Raw genomic sequence first — 21,229 nt, 5'->3', positions numbered from 1 at the left:
GGAAAAACTCACTCTTTCACCTTTTGAGCCAGCTGCAAATGCAGTGTTAAAATTTCTTTCTTGGAAAACAGCCTTCCTTTTAGCAATTACTTCAGCAAGAAGGGTGTCTGAACTACAGGCCCTTATGGCTGTGGAGCCTTTCATCATCTTTCATGTGGACAGGGTGTTCCTCAAGACCAATCCCTCCTCCATACCTAAGGTGGTATGCAGTGTGGCTCTTAATCAGTCCATTCATTTGCCAACCTTCTTTTCTAATCCACAGAACAAAGGGGAAAGGATCCTGCACTCCTTAGTGCGCACAGACAACTTAGATTTTACTTGGACAGGACTAAACCTCAAAGGAAATCTGAACAACTATTGGTGACATTTGCTGCAGGGGCAGAGGGGAAGGCTATTTTAAAGCAAACCATTTCTAAATGGATAGACCATTGCATTAATTTTTGCTATAAGCACCATGGAAAACCTATCCCACAGGGGATTAGACCCCATTCAACCAGGGCTGCATCTACCTCTACAGCCTTTCTCAGAGGTGTACCTACCAGGAACATCCCTAGAAGCTGCTACCTGGAGTTCTGTACATACTTTCACCAAGCATTACCATTTACCAATTTTCTCTAAATCCAGAGCTGGCTTTGCCACTGCAGTCTTGCAGGGCCTTATAGCTGGTCCTAATGCTATCTTAACGCCTCCTCCCATCCTTAGCTTTGGGAATCTACCCAAATGTGATGACTGCAACAGTGAAACATGAAAAACATAGTACAGTTGTGTACACTTACCATAAATGTAGATGTTCGAGTGTATTCACTGTTGCAGTCCTGGTTACCCTCCCTCCAGCCACCTGACTTTTTTTGGCTATACCTTTACTCTTCTTTACTGTGCTTAAAAGCTTTTTGGTGTATTTGCTTTTTTGTTAGAGGTGTAACCTTGTATGTGTCTATACATATATATATATATATATATATATATATATATATATATATATATATATATATATATATATATATGGGTTCATGTCAGTACATCGACAAGTCGGAAGATCGACATCAACTCCACCGACACATGAAATAATCGTAACCGCAAACATGGACATTTAACAGGTAAGAGGTTTACATTTCGCTAATCATGTCTACCACACATGCATAACACTGCCACACTTACTAAAACATGGTAGGCATGATTAGCGAAATTAAAACTCTTACCTGTTAAATGTCCGTGTGCTTCCCATTAGGGGGGCACCTGAGATCTGGTGCAAGAAAAACTGAGGTAATGGCGTCGGCTGCATGCTTTATACACCTGACTACCTGACATCACAGAAGATGAGACAGCAGCCGATGCAGGAACCAAGACTTTTATAATCAGGCCGACTGAGGGCTACTGCAAGCAGATAACCCAAATGTGATGACTGCAACAGTGAATACACTCAAACATCTACATTTATGGTAAGTGTACACAACTGTACTTTTTATAAGAACGAAGATGCAATAAAAAAAAAAAACACATTTTTTTTCAGTACCAATATTGACTTTTCCTGTAAAAAATGTCTCCACTGAAAATATGCATAACAATATGTTGAGATTATTGCACTGTATAGTTTAAGAAGAAATTGAGATGTTAAGTTGTCTATCTCGCCTTCATTCTTGCTGGATGGGTTCGGAGCCGATCCTCGGCTCCGACTTGGCCTTTTACTAAAGCTCGAGAGCTATTTACCGACTCGAGGCCTCCCCTTATCCCACAGTGCTAGGCGTCAGATACCCAGATCTCGTTTGCCGCTTCAGCTACGAGGTTGCGTTTTTTACCGGCTCCAGGTCATATAATTCTTTTACTGCTGTTTTACTGTCAGTGTTGTTATATTTAGATATTCTTCTCTATTAGTTTTATTAGATTGTGTAACCCCTTTAGACCCCACTTAGGATCTCCTTTTTCTGTTACAGAGTTTTCTTCCCTTCCCCCCCTCCCTACCCTTTGGGGTAGTGGTTAGGCCTGTCTCTATAGTTTATATTGTATTATATACACATATATATATATATATATATATATATATATATATATATATATATATATGGATAATTTTTGATGTTAAGTTTTTGTTAGTGATAACTGTTGTAGTTATAGTGGTATTGTACTGTTAGTACTAGTGCGTGTGTGTCTGTGTATAGTGTTTTAAGCACTAGTTAAACTTCCCTTGGTATCTCTTTTATCATGTCTAAAGATACCAAGGTTTCAAGAAGTGTGACTCGTGCTGTCAGAAGATGTTTCTGACAGACAGTCACACTTCTTGTGTTTATTGCTTGGGCCCCCCTACACCTGCAGGACTCTTGTTCGGTCTGTCATGCCTTCAGTCCGAGAGTCCTGCAGGAGCGTAGGAATAAGCTCATTTTGAGGGGCTTGTTAAAGCCAGAAGGATCCCCGGCCAAGCCTTCGTTGGGGAAATCCTTAAAGCCCGCCAAACTGTGGGCTCCCTGTTCTGAGCCGATGCCGAGCGGAGCTTCTGCCTCCTCGTCGGTTCCGGCCGGAACCGACACTTCGAGACCTCAGTCGGCTCCGACTTTGCTATCGGAGCCTTCTCTGAACCGGAAGCGTTCGAGGTCCCCCTCTTTAGAGTCCGTTTGCTCGGCTCCCAGGTCCCCATTACTACAATCGGAGTGGAGCCATAGATCCCATTCCTCTCGGTCCTCCAGGCTATCTGATCATGACTTAGAGAGGGTGGTCAGTAGGCTCCTAAAGTCGCAGGCACTGGCCAAAATGTTGACTAGCCCTTCTCAACAGACCGTGGCTATCCCTGTTTCTTCAACAGTTCCTCCTCCGACTCTACCACCGTGTTCAGAGCCGGAGCTTGTTGGGGCTCGAATCGTCGGAACGTCGGAGCCGATACCAAACCTTTTGGCTCCCTCGTCAGTTCCGATCTCTTCATTGGTTCCGTCATTGGAGGAATCCAGGTGCCGAGACTCCCTCGTCTGCTCCGAGGGGGTGAGTGGCATTGGACTTTTGTCCGACCCCGTTCTCCCTCTCGGGGCCTCGGAGCAGGTGAGCTCGGCCCTGACATCGGCCTCGGAGCCATCCCTCTCGGTGCTGGAAGAGGTTCACGTCTCTTCTGAGCTGGGACCCTCTTCTCTGCCTGATAGGGGCGCCTTTGAGGTCATGAGGAGCGTGCTGACTCCGGTGTTGGCTCCACGATCGACCCCTTCGGCTCCACCCTCCATGGTGCCTGCGTCGGTCTCTGTCCACCCTCCTGACCCCAAGCGTGGAGAGCAAGCGCTCCAGGTAGCCCCATTGGGTGTATCTTCCTCTTCCGAGGCCTCCCCTGATCACTCAGAGGAGCCCCCTCGGAAGAGAAAATGTAAGAGGAAGCATGTTGACTCCCCCGAGTCAGTCACCTCTGACACAGACTTGGAGGATTCGGAAGGGTCCCCAAGGTCCCCCTCTGAGGATGTCTCCTTCTCAGACATCCTTGAGATCCTTAAGCAGAGGGGGAACTGGACTGCCCTTAACCCTTCCGAGGACGAGTTGGTGTATCTGGACACGTTTGGTTCTCACCCTTCTACCTCCTGAGTGTCTCCGCCTTTCGACCCGCTCATGGAAGTAGTGGCTCGGAAGGCGTGGACGGCCCCGGACACAGTGGAACCAACTCCCTGCAGGCCCACAAAATTCATTACAGCCCCGTCCGGCAAACAGTTTCTTACAAAGGGTGTCCCTGTTGATGCCATGGTGGTTGCAGCAGCCACTAAGGAGGAGTTGGCTGACCCTTCAGTGCCTGTCCATCCACCTAATAAAGAATCTAGGACAATGGACAGGTACGGAAAGTGGATGTTTTCTTCAGCGACCTTTTCCATGCGGTCACTGAACTATCTGTGCCATTTCACCCGCCTTCAAAGAGATCTCCTTAAGGAACTGGGTGATACCCTTCAGGATCCATCTGCTGTGGGGTCTCAGGAAAAGATCAACTCCCAGCTGGCGACCCTTAATTCTATAGTCAACTGCTCCATGCGGCTCATTTCTTATGCAGCCGATGGGGCGAGTAGAGCCTCAGGCACAGGCGTGGCTTCGAGAAGACATGCCTGGATGCGGTTATGTAACTTTGCTGACCCCTTTAAGGCATCCTTCACCAATACCCCCTTCGATGGTTCGGCTTTGTTTGGACCACAGGTGAAGGATACCCTTACCAGGTGTGAGCAGGAAGGCAAGACTCTCTCTGCTGTGGGAGTCCGTTTTTCTACTCCCTCTAGACCATACCCTAAAGGTCAGAAGAGTGGAAAAATGTGGTTTCGCAAACCCCAAGGAGTCGTGCCTGACGCACATGGCGAGTTTCCCTCCAGGGGCAGAGGAGGGAACAACAACAGACGCCGCCCGAGGGGCAGAGAGGGTCCGCAAAATCAGGGTAGCAGGGAATCATTCTCTGACAAACCCTTTCAGCACCCCTGAGGGGCTGCCCGACTGTCCACTCTCGGAGGCAGTCGGGGGAAGATTGTCACTGTACCCAGAAGCCTGGCAACTCCTCACACAAGACAAATGGGTACAGTCTATCATATCCGTGGGTTACAAAATCCCCTTTGTCCACACCCCCGTGCAAACAAACAGGTCCCTTCCAGATGTTCCACCCAGTCTAAGGGAACAAGCAGTACTAGAAATTTCAAAACTGCTAGAAAAAAAAGAGCCATCCAGCCAGTCCCAGCAGACTAGCAAGGATCTGGGATTTACTCCAAGTTCTTTTTGGTACCAAAGAAAACAGGGGACTGGAGACCCATTTTTGATCTCAGCAGGTTAAACAAATCTGTTCAAAGAATGAAGTTCCGGTTGGTCACGCTTCAGTCCATTCTACCCTTTTTGGGTCCGGACATTTGGATGTGCTCCATAGACCTTCAGTATGCTTACTACCATATCAGAATGAACAGACGCTCCAGGAGGTTTCTCCGCTTCCGGCTGGGAGCCAGTCACTATCAATTCAGAGCCCTGCCCTTTGGTCTCACCACAGCCCCCAGGGTGTTCACCAAATGCATGGCAGTGGTTACGGCTCACCTGAGACGGCGAGGATTCCAGCTGTTTCCATATCTAGACGACTGGTATCCTAACTGCTTCCACCAGGCATCAGCTAATCCGAGCCAGGGATTATACCATCCAAACTTGCTCCGAGCTAGATATCTCTATAAACTTTGAAAAGTCTGCGTTGTTGCCTTGTCAGTCTATAACCTTTATAGGCGCTATATTAAATACAAAACAACTGTCGGCAAAACTTCCATTAGAAAGAGTATTAGACATTTGCCGACATGTTCAAACGTTACTACGGTGCAAGAGAATTCAGGCCAGATTTGTACTGAAAACCTTGGGTCTCATGGCAGCAGCAATCACATTACTTCCCCTGGCTCGTTTTCACATGTGGATTCTTCAATGGATGCTTTTCACCCAATGGTCTTTTCAACAGCTTCCGATGTCTCACGACATAATAATCACCCAATCATGCAAAGACCACCTTTCTTGGTGGATGGTCTCCCCTCAGGTTTTTCAGGGCAGACCGTTTGTCCTTCCTCCTCTAGTTGCCACGGTGACAACGGATGCCTCCCTGATCAGGTGGGGGGGGGGGCATTTTCAGGGCAGGACTGTCCAGGGCACTTGGCAACCCCTAGAGTACCATCTGCACATAAACGTCTTGGAGATGAGAGCGGTATTTTTAGCGTTGCAAGTTCTTCAGGACTCTCTACCTACTGGGACTATTGCAGTTCAGACGGACAGTATGTCGGTAGTGTGGTACATCAACAAGCAGGGCGGAACCAGGTCCTATCCCTTATGTCGAGAAGCACTCAGACTCTGGCAGTGGGCGATCTCCTCTCAACGGTTTCTGATAGCAGCGCACATCCCCGGGAAGTCCAACGTCATAGCGGACAGGCTAAGCAGAGCAATCCTTATGCCTCACAAGTGGTCTCTCAGTCAGTTAGTAGCGGACAAAATTTTCCGCAGATGGGGTCAACCTTGCTGCGACCTTTTTGCAAACCCTCTCAACAGCAAGTGCAGCAACTTCTTCACTCTCTTCCCTCTCCCAGGCCATTCATCCAGAGACGCTGTAGTTCACAATTGGCACCGGGGTCTTCTCTATGCATTCCCTCCTTTTCCCTTAATTCCAAAACTGATTCAGAAAGTGACCGCTTTGGGATCCAGGATGATCCTCATTGCTCCTTACTGGCCTCGACAAATTTGGTTCCCATTCCTACATCATCACCTGCTGGAGCAGCCCTGGAATCTGGATCCAGTGCAGACCTCTTGATCCATCAGTCGGGCGGGCTGCACCAATCCCTTCACTCTCTCAACCTCACAGCTTGGTTGCTCCACTTCCAACCTTAGCCAGGCTTCCACATATTTCTCAGTCAGTGCGTGAAATCATACTTTCTTCGCACAAACCTTCTACTAGGAAGACTTATGCTAGTAAGTGGAAACATTTTTCTTTCTGGGCAGAGGCTAGAAAGATAGACCCCTTTACAGCCCCTGTCCATAATGTTTTAGATTTTTTGGCAGAACTTTTTCGAGCAGGTTCCTCATCTGCCACCATTAGGGTCCAATTGGCTGCTATCGCAAATTTTCACGTTGACCTATCAGAGTCCAGTATCATGTCCCACAAACTTTGTAAGGCCTTTCTTAAGGAGACTATTTTACTTAGACCCCCGGTTAAAGATCTCCCCCCTCTGTGGGATTTGAACTTGATATTAACTTCATTGATTCTCCCTCCTTTTGAACCTGCAGCTTCTTGTTCCTTAAAGTTACTCCCCTGGAAGACTCTCTTCTTAGTAGCCATCACCTCAGCCAGAAGAGTATCGGAACTTCAAGCCCTTTGTATTCGTCGTCCTTATCTTATTTTTCACAAAGATAGCATTTCACTCAGGACTAATCCTTCCTTTTTACCCAAAATACCCTCAGAGACAAATCTCAATCAGGCTATTGATCTTCCTGTCTTTCTTCCTAATTATTCAAACAGAGCTGAACAAAAGTTACACTATTTGGACGTTCACAGGCAATTATGTTTTTATTTGGATAGGACCAAACAGTCAAGAAAATCAGATCAACTCTTCCTGTCCTATGCTGAGGGCAAGCAGGGCCTGCCAGTTTCTAAGGTAACCTTGTCCAGGTGGCTGGCCTCTATTATTACCTTGATCTACCAACTGAGACATAAAGAACTCCCTACAAAACCAAAAGCTCATTCCACCAGAGCATTGGCTACGTCGGTAGCTTTTCAGGCTAGACTTCCAATGGAATCTATTTGTGCTGCAGCCACATGGGCCACTCCTCATACCTTCATTTCGCATTACAAGTTTGGATATGGCCTCCAGGAGTCGAGCTGATTTTGGTTCCACTGTGCTCAAGAGTCTGTTTCGATGAGCCACCCAGGGCTAAGGTGCTAGGGACGCTGTCCCATCCAGCAAGAATAAAGGCGAGATAGACAACTTAACATTAAGAAGTTATGTACCTACCATAACGTTCCATATTAGTTGTCTTCATCTCGCCTTCTTTCTTGCGTCCCACCCTCCATCCCCCTATCCTGGTTAGGACCGAGAGGAATCCCTTTTGAGGACTTCTTCCTATGGTTGACCTTTTTTTAGGTTATGTCCTCCTCTGTTTGTAGCACTGTAGGTAAACCTTTGGTGGGAACAAGTGTGTTTTTTCCATGGTGTTAGCTCTTCCCAACGAGATCTGGATATCTGACGCCTAGCATTGTGGGATAAGGGGAGGCCTCAAGCCGGTAAATAGCTCTCGAGCTTTAGTAAAAGGCCGAGTCGGAGCCGAGGATCGGCTCTGAACCCATCCAGCAAGAAAGAAGGTGAGATGAAGACAACTAACATGGAACGTTATGGTAGGTACATAACTTCTTATTATGCAACATGGAAATGCTTTTAAGATGTTGAAAAATTTTGTGGAAAACAAAGACTCCGTGATTAAACAGTAAAATTAGATTACTTTTGGGTTTGAGGTGGTGGTTGAGAAGACGTGGTTCATTGCAGTTGTGTTTTCCTGTACTGGATAGTTATTTTTTTTTTTAATTTTTTTCCACTAACAGGCTAAGAAATAGACTATAGAAACTTTAGTTTGGGAGGTACACTAGTGTATCATTATATCTGTGCTTATAGCTGTACTTAATCTGGCAGTGTATAACTGTTAGGCTAGCTGCCTTTGCAGGCCTTTTTACGCCTAGCCAGTTTCCCTTTTTGAGCTCAAAATAACCTAACCCATTTGATTATAGACTGTCCTTTGCCAATCACATGCAAGTAATTATATATTATCCCTCATGAGGATATCTGGGATTATGCTGTAGATGATAATTTGAGGAGACTCATGCATGGGATAAAGCATTTAGGAGCTGCATAGGTTCGTAGGTAGGTACTACGCTATCTGACCGAAGGCATTTATAAGCCTAGCCAGAATGTGTTGGCTTTCGCCGCCCCCTTAGATTAGTTCCCTATGCCTCTGTCCAGCAGAGCCACTGAAGTGATCCCCGGGGTAAACTTTCTGTTTCCCATCCACTCGTCAAGGTTTCTCTTGAAGAGTGTTAGCGAGGAGCACTGCCTAATGTAGATTGGAATCTTGTTCCAAAGCATGGGAAGTCTCTGTGACAGGAATCTCTCCCTCCAGCACGTCCTATTTATTGTTGTGGTGAGGTTTAGATTCCTAGAACATGTGGCTCATGGGGATAAGCTTTTCTTTAGGTGGAGCATATCGATCAGTTCTGGGTTGGACATGGCCTTGTATGTCAGGCAGAGATCACTTCTGAGTAGGTGGTATGCAACCAAGTACAGCTGGAGTTTCTTCAGTCGAGCTGCATAGGGCATCTGTGTGAGGCCAGTGATCCTCTTGGTGAGGTACTTCTGTGGTCTTTCCAGCTGTTGCAGGTGTCTTGTAAGATGCATCCCAAATGGGGCATTGTACTCTATGATGGGTCTGACGAGCGATGAGTAGAGGGGCACAATGACCTCTTTTGATCTGGATGCGAACCCTTTTGTGATAAGGTGGGCCACGTAGAAGGATTTTCTAACCACTTTGGCAATGTGATTATCAAAGGAGAGTTTACTATCTACTTGGGTCCCCAGATCCCTTATGTCTTCTGTATTTAGGGGACTACCACCTATGTAGTAGTTTGTGGGTATTTTGTTTTTCCAAAGGGGATGACTATGCACTTTTTGGCATCTAGCTTGAGGCCAAGATTTTGACACCAGGTATCCGTCTCAGTGAGACTCTTTTGGAGGATGTCTGTGTCAGCCGGAAAGTCAATTATAGCCCCTAGTTTGCAGTCGTTTGTGAACTTGGTCAGCCATAATCCTCCTGTGCTTACTTGTACCTCTGAGAAGTATATGCCGAACAGGAGGGGTCCTAGGTCGGAGCCCTGGGGAACACCACTTGTAACTGGTTTATAGTCAGACCTAGCTCCTGCAACTCTTACCATGTGGGTTCTGTCCGTGAGCCAGTTGGCAACCCATCTTGTGATGTAGGGGTTTATGTTCAGGCTGGTGAGCTTGTTTATAATACCAGAATGGGGAATGGTGTCAAAGGCCTTTGCGAGGTCTAGGTAGGCTGTGTGTACCACCTTTCCCCTCGTCTATAGCCTTGGTAACTGTCTCAAAGACGTCCACCAGGTTAAGGAGCCTTGATCTGCCCTTAACAAAGCCGAACTGGGTATGGTCCTGTGTTTGGAGGTTCCCAATGTCTCTGTTAATGAGTTCCTTGGTGATGCACTCCATAGCCTTGCAGACCAAGCTAGTCAGGCTTATAGGGTGATAGTTCCCGGGGTCATTTGTGGCTCCACCTTTCTGGAGCGGAATAACTGTTGCTGTGCGCCACTCTATGGGTATGTAACATGTGGAGAGGCTGAGTTTGAACAGTGTGTTTAGGTGAGGGGTTAGTTCGTCTTTGAGCTCGTGTAGGACGCAGCGTGGGACACTGTCCGGTCCCATTGATGCTGTGTTTTTGGCTTTGGAGAGGGCTGTTTTTACCTGAGTGTCTGTGATTTCAGGAGTTCTACATTCTTCTGGCATGGTTATGGGCCCTTTTGGGGGTGAGAGGGGGGTGAAGTTTGTGCTGAACCTGTCTGCCAGGATGTTGGCAATATCGGTCGGTTCAGTGTATTTTGTACCATTCTGCACTAACTCAGAGCAGATCTGAGCATTGCCACTTAGATTCTTGACATAGCTAAAGAATGCCTTGTGGTTATCTTTTGAGTCCTTGGCAAGTTTTCTTTCGAAACTCGCCTTGGATGATTTTATGAGGGATCGTAGTTTCTTGCTGATACTGATCAGGAATGTCTTCCCTTCTTGGGATTTTACTCCTTTCTGTACTAGTTTCCTCCTCCTACTGTATAGCTTGTTTATGGCAGGAGTCCACCAGACTGGTTTCTTTTTCTTGGAGGAGTGAGTCTTGGTTTTGCTTGGGATAGCACAATCCATGCATTCTTGTAGGTACCCATAGAATGCATTAGTACAGGATTTTGCAGATTGGACAATGTTTTATCCTTTAGCATGGGGGCTTTGAAACTTTCCACATCGGTCGTAAGTAACATGAAGTTTGCTTTTGAAAAGTTTTTCACAGTGGTTTCCTTGTCCAGGGGTGGGTGCGGAATGTGGATATCCAAAGTAATTTGTTTATGGTCAGATCTAACCAGCGAGGGGTTGACCTCTGGTGTGGAGCACCGGTCGCTCATGTTGGTGATGACCAGGTCCAATATGTTGTCACCTCTGGTGGGAGTGTTGACCAGTTGATCCAGGGCATTTGAGTTTAGAAATTCTAGGAAATGTTAGGCAAGGGAGTTAGTACTTGAGTAGTTCTCCCAATTAATGTTTGGGTAATTGAAATCACCCAATATTAGGGTGTTTGGTAAGACCTTTATATTTCCCAGTGTTTCCAGAAATGTGGAATGGGGGTCCTGGGACATGGTGGGTGATCTGTACCAAGCTACAATTTGAATTGCAGTTTTGCCCGTTGTTAGTTGCACGTGGATGATCTCTGAAGCATCGTGCTGTGCTACTAACCTGGAGGTGTGGGTATCCTTGATGAATATGGATACGCCCCCATCTTTTGTATGTCAGTCCTGGTTCTGTGGCCGAAATGTATGGTATGAGTTGTAGCCTGGTAGTGCTGGGGTGCTCTCTGGAGCCTTAAACCAGGTTTCTGTTACTGCACATATATCGATTTTCTCCATACTGGGGAGTGCCTCAAGTGCATGCATTTTGAGGTTTAGACTTCTGGCATTGAGTAGCATTACCTTCAGTTTTTTTGTTACTTCTGCTATTTATGGTGGTGGGTTTGTCTTTTGAGCCTTGCCTAAAAAAGACACTATGGGGGTGGCAAGAGCCTTGGCCAGTATTCGAAAGCCTAAGGGTGACAGTTGCAAGCCGTCTCTAGCAAAGCAGCGTGGCTTGTCAAGCATGTTATCCCCGGCAGACAGACACTGGATCCCCATTGAATGACACCAGAAACTTAGCCAATTGTTGAAATTGATAATTTTTTCTTTATACTGTGGTATCATTCTTGGTGAGGGCAGGATGCTACTCAGGGTCAGGGTCATACTGGCCTGGGCTACAAGATCAGAGAGCTCTTCCATATCTCTTTTCATGTAGTCCAGGGAGGTATGGCTCAGGTCATTCACACCAACATGGACAATGACATAGTCGTATTTGTACTTGTTCTGGAGTGACCGGAGTGCTTGTGTTATGTGGCAGATCATGGCACCCGACAGGTATCTAACAGTAGCCTTCTCCTTATTCAGCCTAGTGAGTGGAATGTCCGTGTGCCTGACTATAGAGTCACTTATTACTAGTATGCTTTGGAGGTCTCTGTTGCTTTTGTAGATTTTTATTTAGAGCCTCCAAGTATGTTTTCGTGTATATGTGTGTTTTTTTCCAGTGCTGGTTTAATGGGTCTATGTGAGACTGGTGGTGCGATGCAAGTATTTCCCTTCTCTTCTTGACTGTCTGATTCAGCCTTGGATTGAGAGAGCTTAGCATCCAGTTTGGCTGTATAATTGCATCTCTCACATGCATTAGTGTTTGGTGGTAGGAGAAGAGGGTTATCTGTGTACATGAGGCAGTTGTAACATTGCCTCAAAATGCCCAGATTCACCAGATGGACTGGAGAGTACACCTGAAACTGCCCTTTGGACATGCCTGGATAGGTACAGTGAACTGTTTCACTGAATGGCTGGTAAGGTTGAATATAGAGCCTTGTCCTTCTGTACAGTATAGGAGGGTCTAGTGCTAGGGTTTATAAGTGCTTGCTATGAGTTTGGAGCATGTGCCAGGCTGAGAAATGAATGGCTTGAGTGCTTAAGTTGAAAGGTTGTCTAGTTCCAAGGGAAAAATTGAAGAGGAGACTTTGTGGAGCCGGGAATAGTTATACCCTAGCTAACCGACGCTGCCTGGCGTGCAAAACCGGGCAAATGTGGTATTTATAAAAGGGAAATGAAAGAGATAGAAATTAGCCCAAAATGGCCAATAAACTACTAATTTATTGGCTGAAACCACTCCTCCGGGGTCAGATAGGTGGCTAAAAGCTCCCCTCTCACAGGTGAACAGAGAAACTTCCTTCTGTCCAAGTAAGGTATGGGCAAACACAGAGATTTATAACACAGCCCTGAATTCAGCATTTAATCTGAAAACTGGACTATAGTAGCTTAGAAAGGCAAGAAACAAAGTATATATATGTATATGTATATATATATATATATATATGTGTATATATATATATATATGTATATATATATATATATATATGTATATATATATATATATATATATATATATATATATATATATATATATATATATATATATATATATATATATATATATATATATATATATATATATATATATATATATATATATATGTATATATATATATATATATATATATATATATATATATATATATATATATATATATATATATATATATATATATATATATATATATATATATATATATATATATATATATGTATATATATATATATATATATATATATATATATATATATATATATATATATATATATATCTATATGTATATATATATATGTATATATATGTATATATATATATATATATATATATATTATTTTTTTCCAGAAAAAAAGCAGATACAATCAAAAAACTCTTAAAATGCACAGAAAAGGATACTTATTGTTATATATCTCAGATCAGAGTTGTAGTCAATGTCCCAAGTAATAAAGTAGGAAGAATCACAAATACAGTCAAAGCAGATGAATTGAATGCAACTTATATATATATATATATATATATATATATATATATATAACAATAGAAAACGAACAACTGATTTAAACAAGTTACCCAATTAACCAGAAAAAAGCTCAAAACTCAGCCCTGCTCCAGCAGTCTTCAATCAGACAAGTTCTAACTGCACACTCCTGCTGCTACAGTGCAGGGGAACCTTCTCCCAAAAAAGATGGCCTGGGTCAGTGCTCAAGTTGTACAAACAAAGCTAGATTCAGCAGGCCTGAATCTGGTCTATGCTGCAGCAACAAGGTGCACCAATTTCAGAAAGAAACAGTTCAAATAAGCAGGCACAATAAGCCTTTGACCAGAAATTCCCAGCTCAGAAGGACAGAATCCAGCCTCCCACAAGAGTGCAGACCACACCTTCTTAATGTAAAAAAACTGGCCCAAAGCCAAAGTGCTTAAACCAGAACTAATGCACTTTAGAATAGACACTAAGCTTTCAATCAGCAACTCCTAACTCAGATGGATGTAAGCTTCCTGTCTTGCCCCAACAGTGCAGACTACAAACCTTCCTAATGTGAAACAACTGGTTTATAGCCCAAGAGCATAATCCAAAGGTTTAGAATAACAGTTACAATTTAATCGGCTACTAACGAGCAGTAATAAATGCAGCAGAATAAATGCTGTTAAGTACTTTTAAGAACAGGCAGCAAGAGCAAAATAAGTAATAAAGTAGGAAGAAACACAAACACAGTAAGCAGATGACTAAAGTGCACAATCTTTTTTTCTCTTCGTATTAGGTAGAATGAGCTAAAGCGACTAGACTGGGAGAGTGTCACAGATCAAATATACAGTAGGGGCGGGCAATTGCAAAGCCACCAAGTATAAAAAGCAAACACCAATAGAGAAGGCAGGGTGAGGGAAAAATCAACTCTGAAAAATAACACTTTCAACACAGATCAGAAGCTAGCAAATATTATAGATCTAAATCAATCAAGCAAAAGCAATTAGGATACTGTAGAACTTTGGATAGAAGTGCCAAAAATATACTTATCAATTTATATTTTGAGTTGTTTCAGTAGCACTCTGTCAGAACTCAATTAAATTCGAGCAATGAATGTGTTACTGGGGCAGTTCGAGGGTAAATTTTCTGTTTTCCATCCATAGATCTAGGTTGATGTTGAACATGGGCAAGGATGAACTGTGTTTCATGTAGATGGGAGAGTTTGTTCCACAGCAACAGTATCATCTGCGCGATATGCCTGCCCCTCCAAACCATTTTGTTGATGTTGCAGAAAAGGTTTATATCCCTAGACAGGGTAATTATGATCCCGATGGATTTGCTGCATATCAGCAAGTTAATCAGTAATGGGTCAGAGGATGCCTTGTAGGCCAGACACAGGCCACCGCTTAGCAGTCTAGGGATAACAGAGTACAGTGAAAGGGCTTTGTAAGACATGTTGTTTAGGCCTTTGTATCCTTTTAGTAAGGTATCTCTTTGGGTGTTCCAGTTGCATGTGTCTGGGCAGGTACATGTCAAAGGGGGGTATTATATTTAATAACTGGCCTAATGAGGGCTGAGTAAAGGGTTCTCAGTTCTATTTAATTTCTTAGTGAGTTTTGTGTTTTCAAGAAACCTTTACTTAACTAACTTTTAAGCATACCTTGGGGAGGGATTCTCTAGAGAAATCACTATACTTTTAAAATTACTTCTTTCCTTAACAGTGCACGTTAAACTCTGTCATTGCAAACCTTTATCAGCTATGGCCCAAGCCTTAAGTGCAAGTACTAAATTATGTTTATAAGTTTAGCTGGTAATTTCTTGAAGGTGGGGAGAAACTGGAGTGTTTGGAGAAATGATAAAAGCATGAAACCCCCCACAGTAACTGTATGACTGGAGTAAACCCAGAACTGTGAAATATAAATCTTAAATGATTGGGTCTGTGTGTAAGATGTCCTAACTGTCACAGTAAATTAACAAAGGCTTAGCTTACTTTCACAAAGTAGTTAAAATGCATTCCTACATCGTTTTTTCCTTGTCTGAGTCAGCTATTTTATTGGTGTTGACTGAAAAAAAAATCTCTGTGATATGTCTCAGTTATCAAAAGATAATTATAACCATATCTACAAGAGTCATTTATAAATTGTTAATTTTTTTTAGTGCATCTTTAGTGATTAATAAACCACCATTATGATATTCTGATGACAAATTGTTAGATCTGACTGACAGGGTTATCTGTATAGTTCAAGTGAGTCTTTTTTTTCACCCCATTTAGTCAAGGAAGAGAAATAGTGAATGCACTTGCGCTGCTGCTTCTCCTCTTGCTTAACTTTTTCCTTGTTTGGCGTCAGGAGAGTCTGAGGAGGAGTGAGGTTATAAGGCGATTAAGAGGCATCGTCGAGAAACTGAATGGTGAGTTCCCTTGACAGTGGCAGCAGAATGTGGTATTTATTTGTCTTGCTCATTAAAACTGCCATAAACTTGCTGTTTAATTAAATTTTGGTTATGGTTTAAACTTGCTGAGCTCAGGTCCTTGTTTTGTCCTTGTCGCATGATCATACCTCTCAACCTGGAAACATCAAAAATCTGGACAAGGCCCATGAAAAATAGGTACAAATCTGAACACTGATTAACATCTAATTTGCATACATAATTACGTAGCCCCACCCACTCCAATGGAATTGTGGGATACCAACTTTCAAATGCAAACTGAAGAACAGACAACAAAAATATGGCACCAGAGTCCCCCTACAGCCATTCCAATGTCCCATTACCTGGCTGTTTCGCCCCATTTACCATAAACGCTAATGTATGCATACTGCTTTACTTCTACAATGATTATTTGGATTTTATTTTTACTCAAAGCCGTAGCAAAGGCAGCAAAGTGGTAGCTGCCCCAAGTGAAACAATTAGGGAGTACAATTAGTGACGTAATAGAGATACTGATCGCTCCCTACCTGGAAGTGCATGTAGTCTTACAATGCATTTCAGCACCCACACCTGTACAATAATTAGGGGGTACAATTAGTGGCTTAATAGAGGTGCTGATTGCTCCCTACCTGGAAGTGAAAGTAGTCTTAAAATGCATTTAAGCCTCCACTCTTGTATAACTGCAGCTGCTTAAGAGACGGTCAATTTGTGAAGATAGCAAAGAGCTACTGTGTATTTACTTCCCTTTGCTATGTTCGGACACTGGTTTCACTTTGAAACAGAGGTTCTTTTTTAAAAAGTAATTTGAATATCACTCATACAATGCTACAAATATCTAGACGTTTGCTGTGACTAAAATAATGGTTTAAGAGCTTTCATTTTTCCCTCAGCTTTGAATACCTTTTTCATTTTCTTGGGGGTATGGCATCAACCAGTGAACTGACTGACCTAACTACAGGTTTGTGATTACAACTTACGATGCTATTACTTGGCTTGTTACGTATACTATACTTAGAATCTGTTTAAACTCTTCTTGTTTGCAAATGTCATAAAAACTTGAAGTGGAATCATAGTGATTAGCAGACATTAAACTAATGGCTGCAAGTATAATTCAGACATTATGTCTCATAAAAATGAAATTTCATTTCCTTAGTAACTATAAGTCAGTGTCTCTGCCTATTGTATCACTGTGTACATGTTAAACACTCAATGTTAAGTTGTCTATCTCGCCTTCATTCTTGCTGGATGGGTTCGGAGCCGACCTCGGCTCCGACTCGGCCACTCTAAAAGCTCGAGAGTTGGTTCCACCGGCTCGAGGCTCCCCTTATATCCCACAATGCTAGGCGAGAGTTACCTCAGATCTCGTTTGCCGCTACAGCTTCGAGGTTGGTTGCTTCTACCGGTTCCTGGTGAGTGTTAACTTTTTCTTCTAAAAGTTACTCTTTTAACCCCTTTTTAAGTTAAATTTCTTCTTAGTTAGTGTAGATTACAAAACTTTATTCCGACCCTAAATTTTCCGTTTCTTTACCAAAGAACCTTTGGTTCTTCCTTTGGGCCCTTAGGCCTTCCCTTCCCTAGTGGAGTGTTTGTGTTTCTTGTAGTTTACTTTAATTTTATTGTACTTTAAATTCTAGTATCACTACTAAATTTATTATTTTTTCCTGACAGGGTATAACTTGTGTGTTTGGGTGTGTGTTTGTGTACACCTGTCAGTTAGGGAAATGTCTAAAGAAGCAAAGGTCTCCGGATTCAAGAAGTGTGATGCGTGCTGTCAGAAAATGTCTCTGACAGACGCTCACACTTCTTGTGTCTATTGTCTGGGGCCTTTGCACCTGCAGGACTCCTGTGCTGTGTGCCATGGCTTCAGCCCCAGGGTCCTGCAGGAAAGAAAAAACAAGTTAATTCTGAGAGGCTTATTGAAGCCAGAGGATTCCCTGTCAGTTTCAACAGGGAAGCCCTCTAAGGCATCGAGGTCTTCGGCTCTGGCTTCTGAGCCGAGACCTCAGGTTGCTCAACCTTTGCCTTTATCGGCTCCGGCTGGAGCCGATAAGTCTCAGTCCACAGTTTCTGTGGCTCCCTCGGCCCGGAGCCGAGGTTATTGAGGTACCCGTGTCGGCTCCGACCAGACCTTCGGAGCCGACAACTAGAAAGAGGTCTAGGTCACCATCTCTTGGCTCCGTTCATTCGGCTCCAGGATCTCCCCTGCTGTCTGAACGGAGCCAAAGGTCTCATTCCTCTAGGTCATCGAGGCTGTCCGATCATGACCTTCGGAGGGTAGTGAGTCGACTACTTAAGTCCGAGGCACTAGCCCAGATGCTTCAGAGCCCGACTCATCAGTCGGTGCCTGCCCCGGTCCATCAACTCCTTCCTCCTTCGACTCTTTTGAGTTCGGAGCCGGGTCGGCCGGAACCGAGACTGTGATTACCGGAGCCGAGACAATTGTCTTCGGCCCGCTGCCGGCTCCGTTTCTTCTTTGGAGGAATCTCGGCGCCGGACTTCCCTCGTCGGCTCCGAGGGGGTGAGTGGCATCGGACCCTTGTCCGACCCCCCTCTCCCTCTCAGGGCTTCGGCGCTGGTGAGTTCGGCTCCGACATCGACCTCGAAGCCATCACTGTCGGTGCCGAGGGGGGTTCTTAGCTCCTCGGAGCGGGGACCTCTGGCTCTGCCTGACAGGGGTGCATTCGAGGTCATGCGGAGTGTGTTAGAGCCTGGCTCTACTCCACAGTCGGCTCCGTCCGCCCCTCCCTCTATGCTGCCTCAGGGTAAGTCGACTCACTCCCTCATCCCGGACCGCAGAGAGCCAGCTCCTCAGGAGGCCCCTGTGGGGATTTCATCCTCTTCCGAGGCCTCTCCTGATTTGGCAGAAGAGCCCCCTCGGAAGAGGAAGTGCAAGAGGAAACACATTGACTCACCTGAGTCTATCACGTCAGACACAGATCTGGATGATTCTGAAGGTTCCCCCCGTTCCCCTTCTGAAGATGTCTCATTTGCAGACATTCTGGAGATCCTGAAACAGAGGGGAAATTGGCCAGCCCTCAACCCTTCGGAGGACGAATCTGTGTATCTTGAGGCGTTTGGCTCTCGTCCTTCCACCTCCTGGGTGTCCCCCCCTTTGACCCCCTCATGCAGGTGGTTGCTAAGAAGGCATGGACGGCTCCTGATTCAGTGGACCCCACTCCCAGGAGACCCTCTAAATTCATCACAGCTCCATCAGACAAGCAATTTTTATCAAAAGGAGTTTCTGTGGATGCTATGGTGGTAGCTGCTGCCACAAAGAAGGAACTGGCTGATCCTTCAGTGCCTGTCCATCCACCTAACAAGGAATCTAGGTCCATGGATAGGTACGGAAGCGTATGTTCTCCTCAGCGACATTTACCATGCGTCGCTGAATTACCTGTGCCATTTCACTCGTCTTCAAAGGGACTTGATCAAGGAAGCGAGTGAAATGTTAAAGGATCCTACAGCTGCGGGTTTCAAGAAAAAATGAACACGCAGCTGGCTACCCTTAATTCCATATCCAACTCCTCCATGCCTCCTCTCTTATGCGGCCGATGGAGCGAGCAGAGCCACAGGGACAGGTGTAGCCTTACGTAGGCACGCCTGGATGCGGCTATGCAATTTTTGGACCCTTTCAAGACGTCTTTCACGAACTCCCCTTTTGATGGATCATCTCTCTTTGGTCCTCAAGTGAAAGAAACTCTGACTAGGTGCGAGACTGATGGCAAGACCCTTTCTGCCGCCGGAGTCCGTTGACTCCTTCTAGGCCTTACCACAAAGGCCAGAAGGGTGGGAAGATGTGGTTCCGTAAACAATCTCAAGGGACTTCGACGGAAGCACAGAGACGTTTTCCTAACAAAGGCAGAGGTGGGAATAACAATGGTAGACGCCGCCCTAGGGGCAGGGGGTCCGCGAGAACCAGGGCAATCGGGAAGCCTTTCCTGACAAGCCCTTTCAGCATCCCTGAGGTGTTGCCCGACTGCCCATCTTCGGAGGCAGTCGGGGGAAGATTGTCACTGTATCCAGAAGCCTGGCTATCCCTGACTCAAGACAAATGGGTACAGTCCATCATTTCCGAAGGCTATTCTATCCCCTTTCTTCGCTTTCCAAATCAGTCAAAAAAATCCCTTCCAGATGTTCCACCCGCTCAAAGGGATATAGCAGCTTTGGAAATTTCAAAGCTGCTTGCAAAAGAGCAATTCAGTCAGTGCCAGCAGACCAACAAGGATCCGGAATCTACTCAAGGTTCTTTTTAGTTCCAAAGAAAACAGGGGACTGGAGACCGATTTTGGATCTCAGTGTCTTGAACAAATCAGTCAAGAAAACAAGATTTCGGATGGTCACGCTGCAATCCATTCTTCCCCTTTTGGGCAAAGGAAACTGGATGTGCTCTATAGACCTTCGGGATGCGTACTATCACATAAAATGAACAGACGCTCCAGAAGATTCGTCCCCTTCACCCTGGGGACCAGTGATTTGCAGTCGAGGGCCCTGCCCTTTGGTCTCACCACTGCCCCCCCGGCGTTTACCAAATGCATGGCAGTGGTAGCTTCTCACCTGAGACGACAAGGATTCCAGGTGTTTCCATATTTGGACGACTGGCTTCTCACAGCTCCCACCAAGCATCTCCTTCTGATGGCCAGAGATTATACTTTTCGCGGTGGTGAAAAACTGGGTATTTCAATAAATTGCGAAAAGTCTGTTTTGTCGCCTTGTCTTACTATTACCTACATAGGCGCAAATCTAGATACTATAAACATGTCTGCAAGGCTAACGAACCAAAGGATATCAGACATTCACAAATTGGTGTCACTTCTTCTCAACAACAACAGAGTCAAAGCCAGGTTAGTTCTAAAGGTGTTGGGAATCATGGCAGCGCCATACCTCTCCTTCCATTGGCCAGATACCACATGCGGATCCTTCAGTGGATGCTTTTTACTCAATGGTCATACCAGGAACTTCCAATGTCTCACACCATTATGATCACGCAAGCGTGCAAAAAGCATCTCATGTGGTGGATGTCTTCCCCCCAGCTCCTGTCGGAAGACCATTTGTTCCACCTCCTCCGGTTGCTACTCTGACAACGGATGCCTCCCTGATCGGGTGGGGGCATTATCAGGGCAGGACAGTCCAGGGCACATGGCAACCAAACGAATGCCACTTGCACATAAATGTTCTGGAGATGAGAGCAGTGCTTTTAGCGTTGCAAGCCCTTCAAGACTCTCTTCCCTTGGGAACGATTGCAATCCAGACAGACAATATGTCTGTAGTGTGGTACATCAACAAACAAGGCGGAACCAGATCATACCCCTGTGTCGAGAAGCACTCAGACTGTGGCAATGGGCGATTTCTTCTCAGCGTTTTCTGATAGCAACGCACATCCCGGAAGTCCAATCACATTGCGGACAAGTTGAGCAGAGCTATACTCATGCCTCACGAGTGGTCTCTGAAAGACTCTGTAGTGAGAGAAATTTTTCTCAAGTGGGGTCAGCCTTGCTGCGATCTTTTTGCTACTCCCCAAAACAGCAAGTGCAGAGAATATTTCACTCTATTCCCTTTACCAGGCCAACCCAGCAGGGACGCTCTAGTCCAAGTT

At 44.9% G+C, this 21,229-nt stretch overlaps 1 protein-coding gene across 2 annotated transcripts in view; it reads left to right on the top strand.

Annotated features, from left to right (window-relative positions):
* Positions 1-21,229, top strand: part of TMEM94 (transmembrane protein 94) — a 2,655,014-nt gene that overhangs the window by 539,448 nt on the left and 2,094,337 nt on the right. For both annotated transcript variants that reach the window (XM_044084945.1, XM_044084944.1), the window contains exon 5: positions 15,482-15,618. In XM_044084945.1, the coding sequence (XP_043940880.1) occupies positions 15,482-15,618 (137 nt within the window). The remainder of the gene's footprint in view (positions 1-15,481; positions 15,619-21,229) is intronic.

This window comes from Protopterus annectens, chromosome 10.part0, assembly GCF_019279795.1.
Source record: "Protopterus annectens isolate FY-2018-M chromosome 10.part0, PAN1.0, whole genome shotgun sequence".
In the NCBI taxonomy this organism is placed as follows: Eukaryota; Metazoa; Chordata; order Ceratodontiformes; family Protopteridae; genus Protopterus; species Protopterus annectens.
The sequence above is the reverse complement of the archived record's forward strand: the minus strand, read 5'-3'. Positions and strand labels throughout refer to the sequence as shown.